At 44.1% G+C, this 18,177-nt stretch overlaps 1 protein-coding gene across 17 annotated transcripts in view; it reads left to right on the top strand.

Moving 5' to 3' along the window:
* The window catches only part of POU2F3 (POU class 2 homeobox 3), a 79,989-nt gene that overhangs the window by 37,022 nt on the left and 24,790 nt on the right, over nt 1-18,177 (top strand). The window contains exon 1 of one of the 17 annotated variants that reach the window (XM_027082025.1): nt 14,491-14,509. The exons of the other annotated variants lie outside the window; for them this stretch is intronic. Within the exon in view, the coding sequence (XP_026937826.1) occupies nt 14,507-14,509 (3 nt within the window). The 5' untranslated portion in view covers nt 14,491-14,506. Of the gene's footprint in view, nt 1-14,490; nt 14,510-18,177 lie in introns of those variants that run through there. 17 annotated transcript variants of the gene reach the window in all.

Genomic DNA, 18,177 nt, shown 5'->3' with positions numbered 1-18,177 from the left:
GCCTCCTGTTCACAGAGTTTCTCCACTTCCATTTCCTGCTCTTTTTTTTTGGCTGCATTGGGTCTTCGTTGCTGAGCTCAGGCTTTCTCTAGCTCTGGCGAGCGGGGGCTACTCTCTTTGTTGTGGTGCGCTGGCTTCTCATTGTGGTGGCTTCTCTTGTTGTAGAGCATGGGCTCTAGGCGTGTGGGCTTCAGTAGTTGTGGCCTGCGGGCTCAGTAGTTGTGGCTCACAGGCTCCAGAGCGCAGGCTCAGTAGTTGTGGTGCACAGGCTTAGTTGCTCCATGGCATGTGGGATCTTCCCAGATCAGGGATCGAACCCATGTCCCCTGAGTTGGCAGGCAGACTCTGAACCACTGCGCCACCAGGGAAGTCCCCATTTCCTGCTCTTTCAACCAACAGCTAACTTCAGAAGAACACTAGGAAGTATCATTGGCTTAAAGGGGCTTGGAGAGTCCACAGTGACAGATGCACACCTGGGGAGCCTTGCCCTGCTCTGTGCCGGTGACTTCTGGGCTCCTCGTCATCCAGGGCTGTGGGTGTCCACCAGACCCATCAGAGCGATGTCTCCACCTATGCTGTTGAAAGCTAAGTCTTGCTAGAAGTCTTCACAAAAGTTCTCTGAGGCCAGAAGAGAGTCTGAAGCAAGCTGGCAGTTGTCTCTCTCCCTGAGCTTCCTACCCCCAAAACTGAGACCCAGTGGCCTGGGATTCTATCTCAGCCCCAGGCCTGGCAGCATTCTCAGCTCTCCTGCGGCCGCAACATTCAGCCCTCCAGTGCCTCTCTCGGGAACCCGTCCAGCTAGTCCAGAGCAGTGGTCCCACTGTGCTCCCATAGAGCGTTTGGTTTTGAATCAAATGGGATTTTCCTTCGCCGTTTTCATGACTGTGAGCTACCACGGATTCTTTTTTTTTTTTTTTTGAATTTTTGAATTTTATTTTATTTATTTTTTATACAGCAAGTTCTTATTAGTTATCTATTTTATACATATTAGTGGATATATGTCAGTCCCACGGATTCTGGCTGCTCCCGGCATGCGTTGATTGTAGTGTTTAATCAGCTCAATGGAACATCTTCTCTAAAATCAACAACATTCAGACTAAGGAAAGGTCTCTGAGGATTCTGAACGATGGAGAGGCTTCTCCAGGGAGGCGCATGATGGAGACACAGGGGAGGCAGGACCAGACTCTCAAGTGAAGGTCTGCAGTGAAGACATAGTGAGCCCCTCCCCCAGGCACCCAGGGAGCAGCCCCAGGAGGGCCGGCACCACAGTAGCTGAGTGCCAGAGGACAAGGGAGGGAATTAATTGACCACATTTGACCGTTTAGTTGCACAAACCTGTGTCTAGCTGTGAGGGGTCAGAGGGGAGTAGAACGTGGTCCCTGCCCACGGGAGCTCCCAGCTGGTGGGAAGAAAATGCAGCAGAGGCTGCGGAGGGGAGGGAGGGCCCCTACACTGTAATAATCCTGATGGGGCTGGTTCAGTGAGTCTAGGAAAGCCAGGCAGGTGTGTAGAGCCAGGGGTAGTTGCCCCAATAAGCTGGAGGGAGACTCTGAGACCTCCCTGTGAAAGACCTTGGAGGATGAGAATTAAGGATGGCGAAACTCTTGATCCTCTGAGGCTTGTTTCCCTCTGCTGCAAGATCCTTCTTCTGGTCCTGTACTTCCGGGTTGAGGCAGGATTATTGAGGGTGGATGGGCAGACTAAGAGAAGAGGATGCAGAGCCAGCAAGCCACATTTTGCTCAACCCTAAGCAGTAGGGTTGGGTTTTAGAGTGTTGATGTATAACATCCTTCTTCCTTCCCCCTCCAAGGTACCAAAGCAGTTGAAAAAAATAGATACAGGAGCCTGACAGATAGAGCTGCAGGGGGGACTGGGTTGGTTTTTTGTTTGTTTGTTTTTAGAGTGTTTTTATCGCCAAAAAGAAAGTGACACGGCTACCCTAGGAAACATTGCTATAAAAATCATTTAACAATAAAATTATAAAGACAAAGTAATGACAAAGATAGTGGATAATTCTACCAGAAAGCCTAGATGGACAAAAAATGTAGAGTGGACATCAAAACATAGCTCTTATATCTTTGTCAAACAAGAGGAGAGGAGAGCAATAAAATATTGCTTTTAGGAGATACCCTTTAAAAAATGTACAATTTATTCTAAAAGGCTGCACTTGAACAACAGGCCAGAACTTATATTCACTTAACTTGTTGGGGGACATGGCTTTGATGTGTAGCCACAACGGACTTTCAAAGGCCTTGCTCCGGAATTAAATGCATCCACCTGACACAGATAGAGCTGGTGGAGAACAGACCATAAAGTACCCTCCTAGCCAACAGGCAGGTCTCAGAAGGAGTCAAGTCGCACACACCCACTTCCTTCTAAACCTGTGTTCTTAGCCTTATCAGACCAAATGTTCCTTGTAACAAGGATGCTATAAAGCCCCTTCAATATCCTAGAATGAAATTTATAGAAAACATACATAAAAATCGGTAAGATACTCTCATTTGAATAAGGATTCAAAGGAGAATGAAAAAAATTAAAATGATATAATATGTATTTCAGCAAGTAAATGCTTGGGCACATTCCTCTGGAAGGTTTGATGAGCTAGTAGGATGCTTGCGCCTATATGAAGGTGACAGACACAAGTACAGACTGATATTGGTATGCTCTGCTGGCAGCTGAAAAGCCATGATTTTCCAAAATGTTAAACAACTCTTGGTAAACTTCCAAACAAAATAAAATATAATCTTTCCTCAATTTATACAGAAAATGGCATCCCGGAAAAAGTCAGTGCATATCAGAAGTGTGCCAAAGATACGTTGTGCCTGCATAAAAACTGGAACTGGGCTCTAGGCTCGTGTGATACAGGCAGGCTTTTTACTGACACGAGTGTCCAGTGGGGCGTTTGAAAGTCGGATGCGAGTTGTACAGGACACGAACAAGAGTTTCTTGTCTGGTACTGTCTCCTGCGTCGCAGGATGTCTAGAATGCCTGTCCTCTGCCTGGTAAATGCAAATAGAGTCTCCTAATTATCAAGACAGAAAAGCCACCACATAGATTTCAGAGAATGACCTTCAGGTTTGCTGTCATCCCCAGTGAGGACAGCTGACCTAGACTCACCAGGGACATAGGTCACTTCTACCAGGAGGCAGAGGGCGAGATGCTCCTCTAGCTGTGATCCTTCCACACAGAAAGACAAGGCAGTGGAAAATGGAAGCTCCCCAGCACTGGGAAGAGGCACCCCCAAATAATACACACAGACCTGCCCTCAGAGAACTTACTTGCTATCCAATGAAGGAGACAGGTCTGAAAAGTTCCTTAAAATGTCAGAACGAGGGATACGTAAACCAGTGCAGCTTCAACAGGGAATAAGCTGGGCTTATTGAGTAACAAGGTTGATGGAGAACAGAATTTTCAGGCAGGAGATCATTGGTGAGAAGAAATGATTCCTTTCTCCAAAGTGATTTCCCCCATTGTAGTCAAGATAATATAACAATAGAAATAGTTATTGGATCCTGCCTGTGTGCAGGCGCTGAGCGCCAAACGCTTCATGTTTATTGTTCCATTTATTACTTAGAGCGACACTGTGAGGTCATTGGGATTATTCCAATTCTATAGATGAGAAAGCTGAGACTCTGAGAGGTTAAGGAATTTTCCCACAATCACTCCATCCATAAGTGGGGAATTTAAAGCCAGGCTGGCCAGACTCCAGACTCCATGGCTCTCCTGCTCCATGGCCCTGCTCATCTTGGAGGAGGCGGTTCCACGTAGCAGCTGAGCCGATTGTCTGTGTTGGCCAACTCTCCGCGTCTCACAGTCTCATCCAAAAATGAGAACAGTCATAGAGCCTACTTTCCAGTCATGTTGTAAGGGTTAATTATAGATAAGATACACAACTTAGAATAGGCTCTGACATACAGTCATCGACCAATAAACATTAGCTGCTATTACTTCTGATGAATGAGAACCCATCATTTTCTCTTCCCCTTCTCTCCCTGGATGGCTGCTGCACTGGGCTTGCACCAGTTTAGATGGGCTGCATCTAAACTGGTGTTTAGATGTTATCAGAAAGGAAATTTTTTTCTGAGATCCACGATCTCTCCATCTAAGCTTCCCCCACCTACCCCAAGTTTGGGTGGGATGCAAATGATGAGTGTCTTTGCATTTGGGGAGGTGGAAATTTGTCCTCCTTTGCCAATCATGCTCTGCTCTTTGGCCTGAGGCTCAGCTGTCAACCGTGTCCTGTTTGTGGCCTGGGCAGCAGCCTTGGCATTCGATGGACTGAGCCTTGTTGAGAGCAGCACGGTGTGGAGCAGGTAGGAATGGGAGTGGCCGGGGTTTTCGGGAGCCCTGCCCCTAGAACACCTTGGTTGACCCAGCTACCCACAACACCAGCACAAAGCCTCTCTGGGGTACTGGGTGTCGGGCCAGCTCATTCAGGCTGCAGCACGGGCACAAGCCCACAGTGCATCTCGACGGCGAGTGGAGACCAAATGTTCCTCTCCGCTCAGGTGTGGGGTGTAGAGTGGTGAGGCACAAGAGGAGGAGGGAAGTGTCAGAACCCTCTCCCTGATTCTGCAGGGATCCAAAAGGGGGGTTTCTTTGGAGATTTGAACGAGTTGCCTTTGGTGGGTATAGATTCTGGTAAAGCAGGGCCAGTTCATCCCCCTCTCACTTAGGAGTCTTTTTGGAGCAGGGGTCTTGAAAAGGAAGCTGGAGTTGGCCCCAGTGGCAGAAGAAGTTAATACCACCCTGAGTTGAAAGGCACTGGGCCATGCCCTTCATAAGCAGTATCTCCTTGAAACCTTACAGCAACCTAGAGCAATAGCTTTTAGAACTCCCATTTTACAGATGAGGAAACTGAGTCTCAGAAAGGTCAAGAGACTTGCTTGGAACCAGGATTCAAACCAAGGATGATGGGATGTGCGAGGCACTTTACCTAAAGTTATATCTTACTGGATATTACTTCATCCTTACGACAGCCCGGTGAGGTAAGCATGATTATTCCCATTATATAGCTGGGGTAACTAGAGCTCAGAGAGGTTAAGTAATTTTTACCCAAGGTGGAGCTCAGATATACAACAGGCCTGTCTGACTCTACACTGTGTCAGGCTGCTTTTGCGAGAGACAGAGAGATCCTGCAAATCGACAAGCCCTAATGTTGCCCAGAGCCCCTCATCTGATATCTGCACAGTACTTTTCCACAGGTCCCAAGCCCTCATGCTCACACCGCAGACCTCTCGCGGCTGGGGCTTGCCAGCTCGCATGGCAGAGATGCTATCTGCAGGCTCAGGGAAGGCTGCCAGGGGAAGGGTGGGGCGAAGAAGGGTTCCTACCCAGAGGGTTCCCCTACCCCAAGTGCAGGAGCACCTCCCTGGGCCTGTGCGTGAGAAGGGTGCAGGGAGGAGAGGGGCGTTTTCTTGTGTGTGTGCCTGCAGGGCAGGGGGTGGGACCTGCCCTTCTCGTTGCCCCCCTGTCAGGGGGCTGTCGAGGCAGCTCTAGTACCTGGGAGATTCTCCTTCTCCCAGAATCACAGCTGCGGCAGAAAATAAACTTTTCCACCTCAAATTTCCCTCTCCTAGTCTAGCCTGAGAATGGCTTTGGAGGCAGCGCTTAGGGCTCAGGAGCTGTTTCCTCGTAGCTGCTCAGTTCCCTACCAGGCCACATCCCATCTCACGGCCCCCTCTGCTTGACAACTTACAGAGGACCCCATTAAGCCAATAAGTTTTAACTCACAATAGCTATTAAACAAGTGTTATCATTCTCATTTGACAAGGGAACTGAGACTCAGAATGATAAAGTGACTTCAATTAAGTGGCAGAGCCAGGACTTACTCAATGTACCTTTATTCAGTGTCTACTTGGTAATAGGCGCTGTGTCCAGTGCTGGTCTGCTGTCTCCAAATCCAGCTTATTCTACTAATCGGCTGACCCCATCGCCCCCATCGCCGCCTGGGCCTCTGCTGCTTTTGTTCAGATCCAGTGTCAGGACTCCCTTCCCTCTCCCCTGCGAGGCCACTAAAATACCCTTGGCTCCCAACCCCCAAGGATCCTTGGTTCACACCCTGTTTTGTTTTTCTGTCTTGGCAGCCCCTCCCCTGAGCTGGCATCTTCTAACATTTTCTCCACAGACTTCTCTGGCATGGACTGTTGCAGGGTGTCTGGTTTTAGGCTTGCACATGGCAGTGTAGTAGTGGTCAGAGGTCCAGCTCTGGCGTCGCACAGACCTGGATTTGAATCTCAGCTCTACCAACAGAAGCTGTGGAACCCGGTCACTCACCCTCCCCAAGCCTCAGTTTCTGCCTTTGTAAAAAAGGGGTAAATCATAGCGTCAACCTAATAGTATTGTTAGGAGGAGGATTACAAGCAATCTTGAGTATAAACTGTCCGGGACATAGTAAGTGCTCAATAAACTGGGCTATTGTTGCTCTTGCAACAGGATTGGTTCTAGATGCCCCGTTTCACATCAGCCTGGCTCCAGCTTGCGCTTCCTCTTAGCTCTGTCCTTGGGATCCTCTGAAGGCCGGAGGTTCACTGTTTTCCAGATGGCAGTTCTGCTCATTTTCCCCTCAACTGCTGGCATCCCTCTGAGTGCTCTTACTTGTGCCCTTGTACCTGACTCAGCCTGTTACTAGAGGAATAATAAGAAAAATATGCCAGGCTCAGTTGGTGCCGGGTACATACAGGCATGTCTCACCATACCTAAAAGGGTGGTTCCCGAAATATTGTACCTAAGTCAAAGTTTTATCAACTAAATTCTTTTCTTTTTTTCCACCAAGAGCCTGCTATTTAAAGAAATGTTACACTGGATCTTTTCAGAGAATAAAGCATGCCCTTTTACAGTCAGTTGGAGCCAAGCATCATTTATAGGGTTTGCTTAAAGTGAGTTACATATCAATTTGGCTTTCCCTCGATGACATCTTCTCAAAGAAAGTGTGTGATCCTAACGAGGAAAATTTTAAACTTTACCCCATCACTGTGGACTGGCTCACTTGAGGGCTTGGAAGGGGGTTTGCAGGCCAGTTGGGTAGCTGGTAAACTGAGGCCCAGAAAGATTTGGACACCCAGTCCCTGGGGATAGATGTTGATTCGTGCCGGGACCTGTGGTGGAGTGTTTCTGTGCCCCGTGTCCCGGGCTGGGACTCTCAGAGGTGAGGCTGCTAGGGTAAGAGCCCCCAGGCCAGAAAGGGTTAACACCACTCTGGAGGAGAAAGCAGTGCAGCCACCCAAAGGCAAGGAGTCCCTTCCTCTCTGCAGTGAACCAGAGCCAACTTCCTTTCTGAGGGTTTGGTGCTTCCCCTTACACTGGGCCTGGCGGAGCAGAGAACAACCTCCTGGCTATCAGGGCACTCCCCAGCCTGGCCTGGCCCGAGGCCTGGAAGAGACAGACACTCTTCTGCAATAAAGCAGGGTGGGGAATGGCAGGACCTGGGGTTTGGGACTTTGCCCAGAATCTGGCCACTCAGCAAGGGCCCAACACTCTTAGTGTGGGCTGCCCCATCCTGCGTGGGCGGGAGAAGGATCGGGGTGGTCTAACCTCACAAGGGAACCCCAGGCCCCCTTCTTCCCCCGTCCTAAGGACTTCCAAGTACCGCCAGGAAATGAGCCTCTTTGAAATGATGGAAGTGTCCTGAAAGTAGGAGGAATAAAGGAAGAGGCAGCACCTTTACAATGGCGTGTTAGTTTCTGCTTTATAACAAAGTGAATCAGTTATACATATACATATGTTCCCATATCTCTTCCCTCTTGCGTCTCCCTCCCTCCCACCCTCCCTATCCCACCCCTCCAGGCGGTCACAAAGCACCGAGCTCCAGCTCAACTCTGTTTTGAATGAGCCCTAGGACTGGCCTCTCTACCCGCACACCCCCCCCCCGCCCCCACCCCGCCCCCTCACTCCCCATCGCCCTGCGAGCCCCTCGTTCATCTTTCCAAACTCAGCTCAAATGCCTTCTTCTCCAGGTAGCCCTCCAGAAGATGGGAAATATTTGAGGAAACAGTCTATATTGTATTGATTACGGTAGAGCAGTGCCTGGTGCAGAGCAGACATTCAATAAGTGTTTCCTGAGTAGATGGATTGATGGATAGCTGGAATGAACCTACCTGCCCATCCCTCCATCCTGGGTGCCAGGAACTCCCACCTCTCTGCTTTTCAGGGCCTTCCGCTCCTCATGCTGCTCTGCCTCCTGTCGTCTTTCAGCCAGCGATCCGCAGGAACGCACCCCTTTTCCCAGGGAGGTGAGCTTGCTGGGTGTCTGCAGGTAGCGTGTGTGGTGGGCTCCATCCAGTCAGCGCTGGGAAATATTTCCCAACTTCGCCACTTGCTGGCTGGGCCCCAGGAGTTGTTGGATGAGGCGTCGTAGCTTGTTTGCTCAGTGGGCGCTGGGTGCCAAGGCCTACCCTCCAGGGATCCATCTGCACATAGGACTCTGGCTAACCTAGTTTTTTTAAAGTCTTTGAGGTTGAGAGTTCAGTACCAAGCTATATATCTCAAGCCACAATAGGCCCTTGACAAATGCCCCTTAGGGAAGACAGGACTGAGGTTCTCCTGGGACTGCCTTCTCCCGGCCACTTCAATGGAGAGTGTGGTTGGGGATATCCAGTGACATCTGATATCACTGTGACTTTATTTTTCGTCAACTGTGGAGACAAATATGGGTTGAGCTTCTAACTCTGGAGTGAGTTAGAGACACATAAACCCTTAGGGCTAAAGGGTCCCTTAGCACCTGTCCCCCTGTTCCCAGAAGGGTTCCACAGACCTCTGCAGTCTGGCTTTCTTCTTCCTTCCTTCTTCCTCTCTCCTATCCTGTCTGTCGATACACTTATTTATTCATAATATTACATCTTATGGCTAAATTTTCACCATCCACAGTGACATCTTAAAAGAAGAAAACAGCAAATTTTTATAAAGCTCAATGTATTCAATTTTAACAGTCTGAGATTTTGCATTTTTTTGGTATTAAAATATTAATGGTATGTAATGAAGTGATGACCTGAGTAGGTGATACTGGTTACTTTAATATTATTTGGCAAAATAAAAGAGTATTCTCTGAAGTCTGAAAAAAAAAAAGATTTACTTGTCAGGAGCCTCAAAAGCTTAGGAACCAGTGTGATTCCAGCCTAACCTACCTCCTGGGGCACATGTTCCACTGCTGACACCCCTGACAGATGGACGCCGGCTCCACACCTCTGCCAAAGCTCTCCCAGGAATTTGGGGCTCACCACCCAGAAGACAGCCCCCTCCAGGGTTGAGCGGGTTGCAATGCTTGGCCATTCTTCCTCCTGATAGACCCCATCAACCTCCCTGTGATGGTCCCCCCGTGGTCATCACTCTGCCTGCCTCAGCTCCAAGGCCCGAGTCCATCCCCTTCACTTGACAGCCGTTCAGTATCTGAGAAGAGTTCTCACGCCTAAGTCTTCCCCTTTCCGTGTAAACATCCAGAATTCCTTCAATAGTTTCACGTATCAGGTTTCTGATTGCCTTGTTTAAAGCAATTACACACATAGTATGTGAACGCTATGTATACTTGCTTGTGAAAATATTTAATAATAGAGATAAACAAGAAGAATTTTGTTCCCTGTTCAGCCTCAGCCCTCTTCCCAGAGGAAACGCCTCTTATCGGTGTGGTGTGTATGTGTTTAGAAGAATCTTCTTTCTGCACGTACATGGATATGAATACAAACGGAAATGTATAAATATACGTGGAGTTTTAAAAATGCATATATAGGTACATATGTAGGTAGGTATAAATTATACAGTGTGTATTCTTTTGAGACTTTCTTTTGAAATTTAAAAATAAGATTTATAGATTGTTTCGTGGCAGTACGTATAGGATTGATTATGATCGTTGTTAATGACCACATACTGTTCTACTGTTTCCATGTAATTTTACTGTTCCATTGCCCTATCAACGGGCATTAGGTTGCTTCAAATATTTTTGTACCATGCTATACAAACTCTTTGAACTTGTTTGCGCCTTGATGCCTTTATATGTATAGGTTTCGGTCTTCCAATCACCCTCTTTAAGTGTAGTATCCACAAGCGTACAACTTTCAATACCCAGATGACATCTGGCCAGGCCAGAGCACAGTGGGACCCTCGGTTCATTCATTCATCCATTTATTCATTCAACAAAACTTGGTGGAGCGGGTACCATATCTTTATCATGCCCTGATTTCTTTCCAAGCCCAGGTAAGACAGTGGCAGGCCTTGTTCCGCCTGAACTTGCATGGTTAAGTAGGGGAACCTCCCTCCATACTCTACTGTACTAGGATGGTTCAGCCTACCCTACAGATTTTTTAAAGAGATAATTGTATCACACTTTCAACGTACATGCTCTTAGGGTCAGTTAACACCTCTCAAGTCTTTTTTTAAAAAATCTGCACTGTTGCCTCAACTTGTACAGTTAATTTTCATATTCATAGTAAAAGATTTTTACAGTTCCTCTTATGTTTTATCTTATTACTTTCTTCCCTTCCTTGCACAATTTCAAGATTTTTTTTAACCTTGATGTCTTTGTGCAAGGTACTAGCTAGCCCTGCTCGTCATACAGAGATGTATGCAGGGCACATACATCATCATACTCTAAGGTACTGCTAACATTCTTAACAAGACTGGACGATGAAGAGAGTCCCATGACATGCCATTGGAGACATCCCTCCTGGATGGCATTGATTCATTAACTAACACTGTCTCAGCCCTTATGACCCCACCTTGACCTCCAGGGACATGTATATATGTATACATACAATAATTGCAGCATTCACCTGATCCTCATTTCTAAGAACCCTGTATAAAAGGAAATGAGCCTAGTTCGGCATGCCTTTTTAAGTCAGTGTGATACAATAGAAAGAGGGTTGATTCTGGATCTGGTCAGACGTAGGTTCAAATTCCAGCTCTGCCACTTTCTAGCTGTATGGCTTTTGGAAAATCCTTTGACTTCTCTGAGACCCAGTTTCCTAAATTCAAGGATTATTGAAAGTATTTATACATCAATTCTGCATCTATTTAATTAAGCACTTACTAAGTGACAGACAAGCAATATAGGTGTCCCAGCTAATAAATGTGCAGAATCATTAACTTCATATCGTTTTGGTGACAAAAGCAGGGAAAGCTCTTCCTAGAATAGGTTTTATAGACATTTAGCCCTAACTCTTGAGACCTGGGTAAGACTCAGAGATGATTTTCCTTTTATAAGTAGGGAAACAGATATACTGTCAGAGAGTCCCTTGGCTCAAGTTTACTCCGCCTTTTGGCAATAAATTTGGTAACTGCTCCTCAGCCTTAGAGAATTTATCTTACACTGTCAGTTGTGTGGGTTCAGCCAACCATTGTGCCTGGAGCCCTGTCGCAGGCTAATAAGGGTAACAGGATTGATACGTAGTCAGTAAAAATTGAGCCAAAGGGCGAGCCCCATGTCAAACAGCTACACAGAGCCACTGCAGTGCCTCACTTATCCAGAGAGCCAGCAGCCTCACCAATTTAGAATCCAGCTGAGAATAAGAAGGAAGCAAATGAGACCTGGAGCCAAACCCTTTCTCAGAGCCTCTAACTTTTATTTTAGAAACAGTTATAACAAACTTAACTATCTGTTTTTTCTAGCCCTTAGCAAATAGAAGTTGCGAAGTTGAGCTGAAATAGGGGCTGCTAGAAGCAAGGATACCAACAGTAGGATAAAAACCCGGTTGTGAGAAAGGAGGCAGAAAACCTGGAAAAAAGCAGAGCTGCGAAAACAAAAAGAGGCAATTCAGGGCCATTTAGTGCTACTGCCAACAGAGAGGCCAAGCACTTCAGTGTCCCCGAGGGCACGATTGCTTCTAAAAAGAGTTCACAATTAAGATTGAGTCATTGACTAAATTATCTTTCAGGTGCTATTCAAGGGAAAGAAGAGATGTATATAATACATTAATAAATATCAAAAACAAAACCAATAAATATCTATCCAAAACTGAAATAAAGACTTGGAGCTACAAGAGATCGATTTCAGCGATTGAAAATCCATTTATTTGGGGAGGCTTCCTCAGGAAATCCTAGGAATTTGAAAGATGTGTTGAATGATTTTTTATTGAGGCACAGTTGATTTATAATATTATATTAGTTTCAGCATACAACACAGTGATTCAAAAATTTTATACATTATACTTCATTTGTTATTATAAAATATTGGCTATTTCCCTGTGCTGTACAATATATCCTTGTAGCTTGATTATTTTATACATAGTAGTTTGTACCTCTTAATCCTCTACCCCTATCTTGTCCCTCCCACCTTCCCTCTCCCCACTGGTCACCACTAGTTTGTTCTCTTTGTCTGTGAGTCTGTTTCTGTTTTGTTATATTCATTCGTTTTATTTTTTAGATTCTAAATATAAAAGATAACATGCAGTATTCATCTTCCTCTGTCTGACTTATTTCACTAAGCGTAATACCCTCCAGGCCCATCCATGTTGTTGCAAATGACAAAATTTCATTCTTTTTTATGGCTAATATTCCACTGTATACATATACCACTTCTTCTTTATCCGTTCATCTGTTGATGGACATTTAGGTTGCTTCCATATCATGGCAATTGTAAATAATGCTGCTATGAACATTGGGGAATTTGAATGAACATTGGAGAATTTTTGAATTAGTGTTTTCATTTTCTTTGGATATATACCTAGTGGTGGAATTGCTGGATCATATGGTAGTTCTATTTGTAGTTTTTGGAGGAATCTCCATACTGTGGTCCACAGTGGCTGCACCAATTTACATTCCCACCAACAGCATACAAGGGTTCCCTTTTCTCTACATCCTCACCAAAATTTGTTATTTATGGTCTTTGATGATAGCCATTCTGACAGGCATGAGGTGATATCTCATCGTGGTTTTGATTTGCATTTCTCTAATGATTAGCAATGTCAAGCATCCTTTTCATGTGCCTGTTGGCCATCTTTATGTCTTCTTTGGAAAAATGTCTATTCAGTACTTCTTCCCAGGTTTTAATTGAGTTGCTTGATTTTTTTTTTATATTGAGTTGTATGAGCTGTTTATATATTTTGGATATTGACCCCTTATTGGTCATATCATTTGCAAATATCTTCTCCCATAGGAGAAGATATTCTCAGTAGGCTGTCTTTTTGTTTTGTCGATGGTTTTGTTTGCTGCACAAAAGCTTTTTAAGTTAATTAGGTCTTGTTTATTTTATTTAATTTAATTTTTTTAAATTTTATTTTGCCTTATGAGACAGATCCATCCAAAAACTATTGCTACAATTTATGTTAAAGAGTGTTCTTCCTATGTTTTCTTCTAGGAGTTTTATGGTTTCTGGGCTTACATTTAGGTCTTTAATCCATTTTGAATTTATTTTCGTATATGGTGTGAAAAAAAATGTTCTAATTTCATTCTTTTACAAGTAGCTGTCCAGCTTTTCCAGTACCACTTATTGAAGAGACTGCCTTTTCCCCATTGTATATTCGTGCCTCTTTTTTGTAAATTAATTGACCATAGTGTGTGCATTTATTTCTGGGTTCTATATTCAGTTCCATTGATCTATGTGTCTGTTTTTGTACCATTACCATACTGTTTTGATTACTGTATCTTTGTAATATAGTCTGAAGTCAGGGAGCATGATACCTTCAGCTCTGTTCTTTCTCTCAAGATTGTTTTGGCTATTCGGGTCTTTTGTGTTTCCGTACAAATTTCCATACAACAAATAATTTTATTTCTTCTAGTCCTGTGAATAATGCCATTGGTATTTTGATAGTGATTGCATTGAGTCTAGAGATTGCCTTGGTCATTTTAGCAATATTAATTCTTCTAACCCATGAACATGGTGTGTCTTTCCATCTGTTTGTGTCATCTTCAGTTTCCTTCATCAGTTCTGAGTACATGTCTTTTACCTCCTTAGTTAGATTTATTCCGAGGTATTTTATTCTTTTTGATGTGATTTTAAATGGAATTGTTTTAATTTCTCCTTCTGATAGTTCATTGTTAGTGTATAGAAGTGCAACAGATTTCTGTATATTAATTTTGTATCCTGAAACTTTACTGAATTCATGGATGAGCTCTAGTAGTTTCTTGGTAGTGTGTTTAGGATGTTCTATGTATGGTATAATGTCATCTGCAAACAGTGACGACAGTTTTCCTTCTTCTTTTCTGATTTGGATAGCTCTTATTTCTTTCTTGTCTGGTAGCTGTGGCTAGAACTTCCCATACTATGTTGCATAAAAGTGGGCATCCTTGTCTTGGTCCTAATCTTAGAGGAAATGCCTTCAGTTTTTCACCATTGAGTATGATGTTAGCTGTAGACTTGTTATATATGGCATTTATTATGTTGAGGTATGTTCCCTCTATATTCACTTTGTGGAGAGTTTTTGTAGAAGGATGTTGTTGACTTTTGTCAAAAGCCTTTTCTGCATCTATTGAGACGGTCATATAATTTTTTATTCTTTAATTTGTTAATGTGGTATATCACACAGATTGATTGGTGAATACTGAACCATCCTTGCAGCCCTGGAATAAATCCCACTTGATCATGGTACATGACATTTTTAATGTATTGTTGGATTCAGTTTGCTAATATTTTGTTGAGGATTTTTGCATCTATGTTCATCAGTAATGCTGGCCTGTAATTTTCTTTATTTGTGATATCTTTGTCAAGTACTCTTTAAGGGCAAGTAGAGATGTATAAAATACAAGATCTCTATTCAAAAATGAAACCAATAAGTATCTATCCAAAACTGAAATAAAGGGTTTGGAGATGTAAGAAATATATTTCAGTGACTGAAAATCCACTTATTTGGGAAACTTCCTCAGAAAATCCTAGAAATTTGAAAGAAGTGTTGAATTTTAAATCAGATAACTTGAGTTCAAATCAGAGCTTTCCTGCTAGCCAGCCATGTACCTTGGATACACCATTTACCTTTCATGAACCTTGTTTTCCTCAACAGTAAAACAGGAATAGCATCACTTGCCTTTTCAATCTCATGGGAATATTCTGAAAATAGACCAAACTGATATGTTTGAAAGTACTTTGTAAGCTGTAGAACATCATGGAAAGGTATAAGTGAGGTCTGTAGGCCACAGACCTACAGGTGTTGCCTGCTGGTAGACAATGACTCAAGATGCGGCAGAAGAAGGAGATGGATTCCCAGTTATTGCTAAAAAAAAATACACACACGCACACACAGAATACACATATCTGCGTATATGTGTGTTTATTTAGAAAATGTGCCCCTAAACCTCCCAAGACTTCCCTTTCACCAGGTAAAGAAGGGAACTGTAACTAACTTGAATACCTCATAAACTAAGAACTTCCATACAGACTAATGAAATTTTGAGTGCTTACTATTTTTAATATTAATTTTAAATTAAGATTAATCTTAATTTTTTCTAATTTAAAATGAATAATTACCTTTAAAAATTTGAACACTGCGGTAATATTTGACTTAGAAAGTGAATACCTTCTGAAACCCCAAATACCCTCCACTCCATCTCTTATTAGCAGTTGGATTATGTCCTTTCAGAATTTTTTCTGTGTTAGTTCTTTCAGTCCTGCAGGCATTCAACAGAGAATTCCTGAAATAGTCCTTCGTTATAAAGGATAAACCTTTAGGGGTGGAAATACATTTTCTATCCTAAAAACTTCCCATTCTGTCTCCTCTTCTCCGTTCTTACTGTTTTGGCCTTAGGCATGTCCTCATCAGTTCTTTACCTAGACTATTGCAATAAACAGCTTTTGTAACTAGCTGTCCCACTTACAGTTGTCCTCTCTTCAAATCCATTTTCCACACAGCTGTTAACATAATCGAACTAAACAAAACTCTCGCGTGTCCCTGCCCTTTACTTGAGTTACACTTTGCCCCCGAGTCCAGCCTTGACTCCTTTGTGTGACCCACAGGACCTCTGTCGTCAGGCCCTGGCTGTTTGCCCAGGCCTCTCCCACCCCACGCTGCTGTGACGCTGAATAGCTTGTCGCTCCTGAACATGAAGCCCTGTTTCACCATCTGTGACTGTGTACCAGCTGCTCCCATTTCCTGGCATGCCCTGCTTTATCTTCTCCTGGTGAAACTGTCTTTGTCCTTCAGGGCTCCTCAGAGGCTTCACTTCTCTTCCGTGGAGACTTCCTACCTCATTCCCCTTTCTCTAGCTATCCTCTGCCCTGACAAAGCAAATCACAACCTTTCCATGTGACCACTGTACCGCCTTCCCATTGCTGTAAGTACCGCACTCTAGGTAATTGCTTTTTTACTTGCTGTCTCCTAATTAATCTGGAAGGTCCTATTCACCTTTGTGTCCCAGTTCCTCTTGGTATACAATGGGTGTATACCCAATATTTATTGAGCTAAACTGGGAAGGGGCAGGAAAACCTCTGCTTAAAGCATGTCACATGGAGGACTGTCTACTCCAACTGCTGTTGGGGCAGACCTGGTGTCAGAGGGCCACAGAGGTGCCTCGTTTTATTTGGGGTACAAGAAGAATACAAGAGATAAGGGCCTCAGCCTTACTTAGAAGACTGTTCTCAAATATGAATCTTACCAGGGAAAAGCCTTTTACGTGCATTTATAGCCAACACTCAGGCTTTCAGAGACAGGCTTCCAGGTCACAGGCAGTTCCCCAGGGGATGCCAAAGAGAATCTCATTCAGACTTGTTGAAAGTTTGCTTCCGATAACTATGTCAGCCTCACATCCATGTAAAAGTCCCAGGCTACACTTGCGGATGGAAATGTTTACACCAACTGTGCACCACACGTGCAAACAACATAGCACATGGGGAGGCAGAGGTCAACAAGCTCATTTTTACGTGGGAAATTCTGGGTGGCAACCCAGTGGGGCCGCCTTACAGAGTGGTATAGGCAAAAGAGGGCCTGGAAGCCAAAGACCCAAATAGAAAGTCAGGCTCTGCTTTTCGTGGCTGTGTGATGGACATATTAATTCCTCCTACTCTTGGTTCCTACATCTGTATAAATGGTTGGATAAGATTTTTTCCCTTGTTGAATCATCATGAAGAATAAATGATGATACTTTTGAAAGTGCTTTTTAATTTCTAAAATGCTTTAAAAATATTCCTTTTTCCCTTTCTCGAACTGATGCTCTTGGAGCTAATCTGTATAGCGCTTCATAGTCACAGGTTGGTGTGTATGCATGCATGTGTGGGCATGTGTGTCTGTGTGTCCGGGACGAGCAAGGCATCTGTCCTTCCTTTCATTAGTCTCCTTTGGGCCCCAGAGTAAAATGTACACTGGCGTGAGGATTTCATGGCATGGCTGAGCCTTGCCTTTCCCCTCTCTACCTCTCTTCCTCATGATGAGGGAGGAAAAAAGCAAATATCAATCCCCTGGAGTTAATTCATCCATGTGAGAGTCAAGGGAATACAGAATGCTCGTTCTCAAGCCAAGTGTATTAGGTTACACATCAAGTAGATGTGTGCTTTATCTGTGCCTAAACCTTACCCTGTGTAGTAATGGAGAACTCTGAATCAGGACTGAGATTAAATCTTATTAGAGCAATGGGATTAGGGTTACTACTGAGTTACTTGAGGAGCCAGAATAGGCAACAGCATCAGAGTGATAGAGATAGAAGATAGAGCCATGCTGCAGTGCAGCGGAATGGACCAAATACTGGGTGGAACGTTAGGAGACCAGTCCTCAGGGGCCCTGCCTTAGTCTCCAGGCCTGGCTTGCCTGCAGCTCTAGCTGTGTTGCCCTGAGCAGGTGATTTCTCCTCTCTGGACATCAGGAGTCACAGCTGTAAAATGAGCCAGTTGAACCAGGTGATAGCTACATTTCCTTCCAGTTCTGATGGAGAAGGAAGGGAATCAACACTTGTTGAATGTCTTGCACGCACCCGACACAGTCCGCGCTAAGCTACCTTGAAGAGTCTATGATTCTATCACACATGGTAGTCAGGTTTATGTAGAAGAACTATGGAATCAAATAGATGTGGATTGACATCCCAGATCTATTATTTACCAGCAGTGTAACTTTCAGCCAGTGTCTTAACTTTTCCAAGCCTCAGTCTTTTCATCTGCAAAATGACACAATAAATTAAATAATAATAAATAGACACAATATTGTGTCTAATGACACAATAAATAGACACAATATTGTGTCTAATGACACAATAAACACATTTGTAGGCTCACAAGTCAATGCTCACTCTCTCTTCTATACATTCCAAATTTCTTAAGTAGGTTCCATCTCATCT

The sequence above is a fragment of the Aethalodelphis obliquidens genome, unplaced genomic scaffold (assembly GCF_003676395.1).
Source record: "Aethalodelphis obliquidens isolate GAN/ISIS:26980383/991018 unplaced genomic scaffold, ASM367639v1 scaffold46, whole genome shotgun sequence".
In the NCBI taxonomy this organism is placed as follows: Eukaryota; Metazoa; Chordata; class Mammalia; order Artiodactyla; family Delphinidae; genus Aethalodelphis; species Aethalodelphis obliquidens.
The sequence above is the reverse complement of the archived record's forward strand: the minus strand, read 5'-3'. Positions and strand labels throughout refer to the sequence as shown.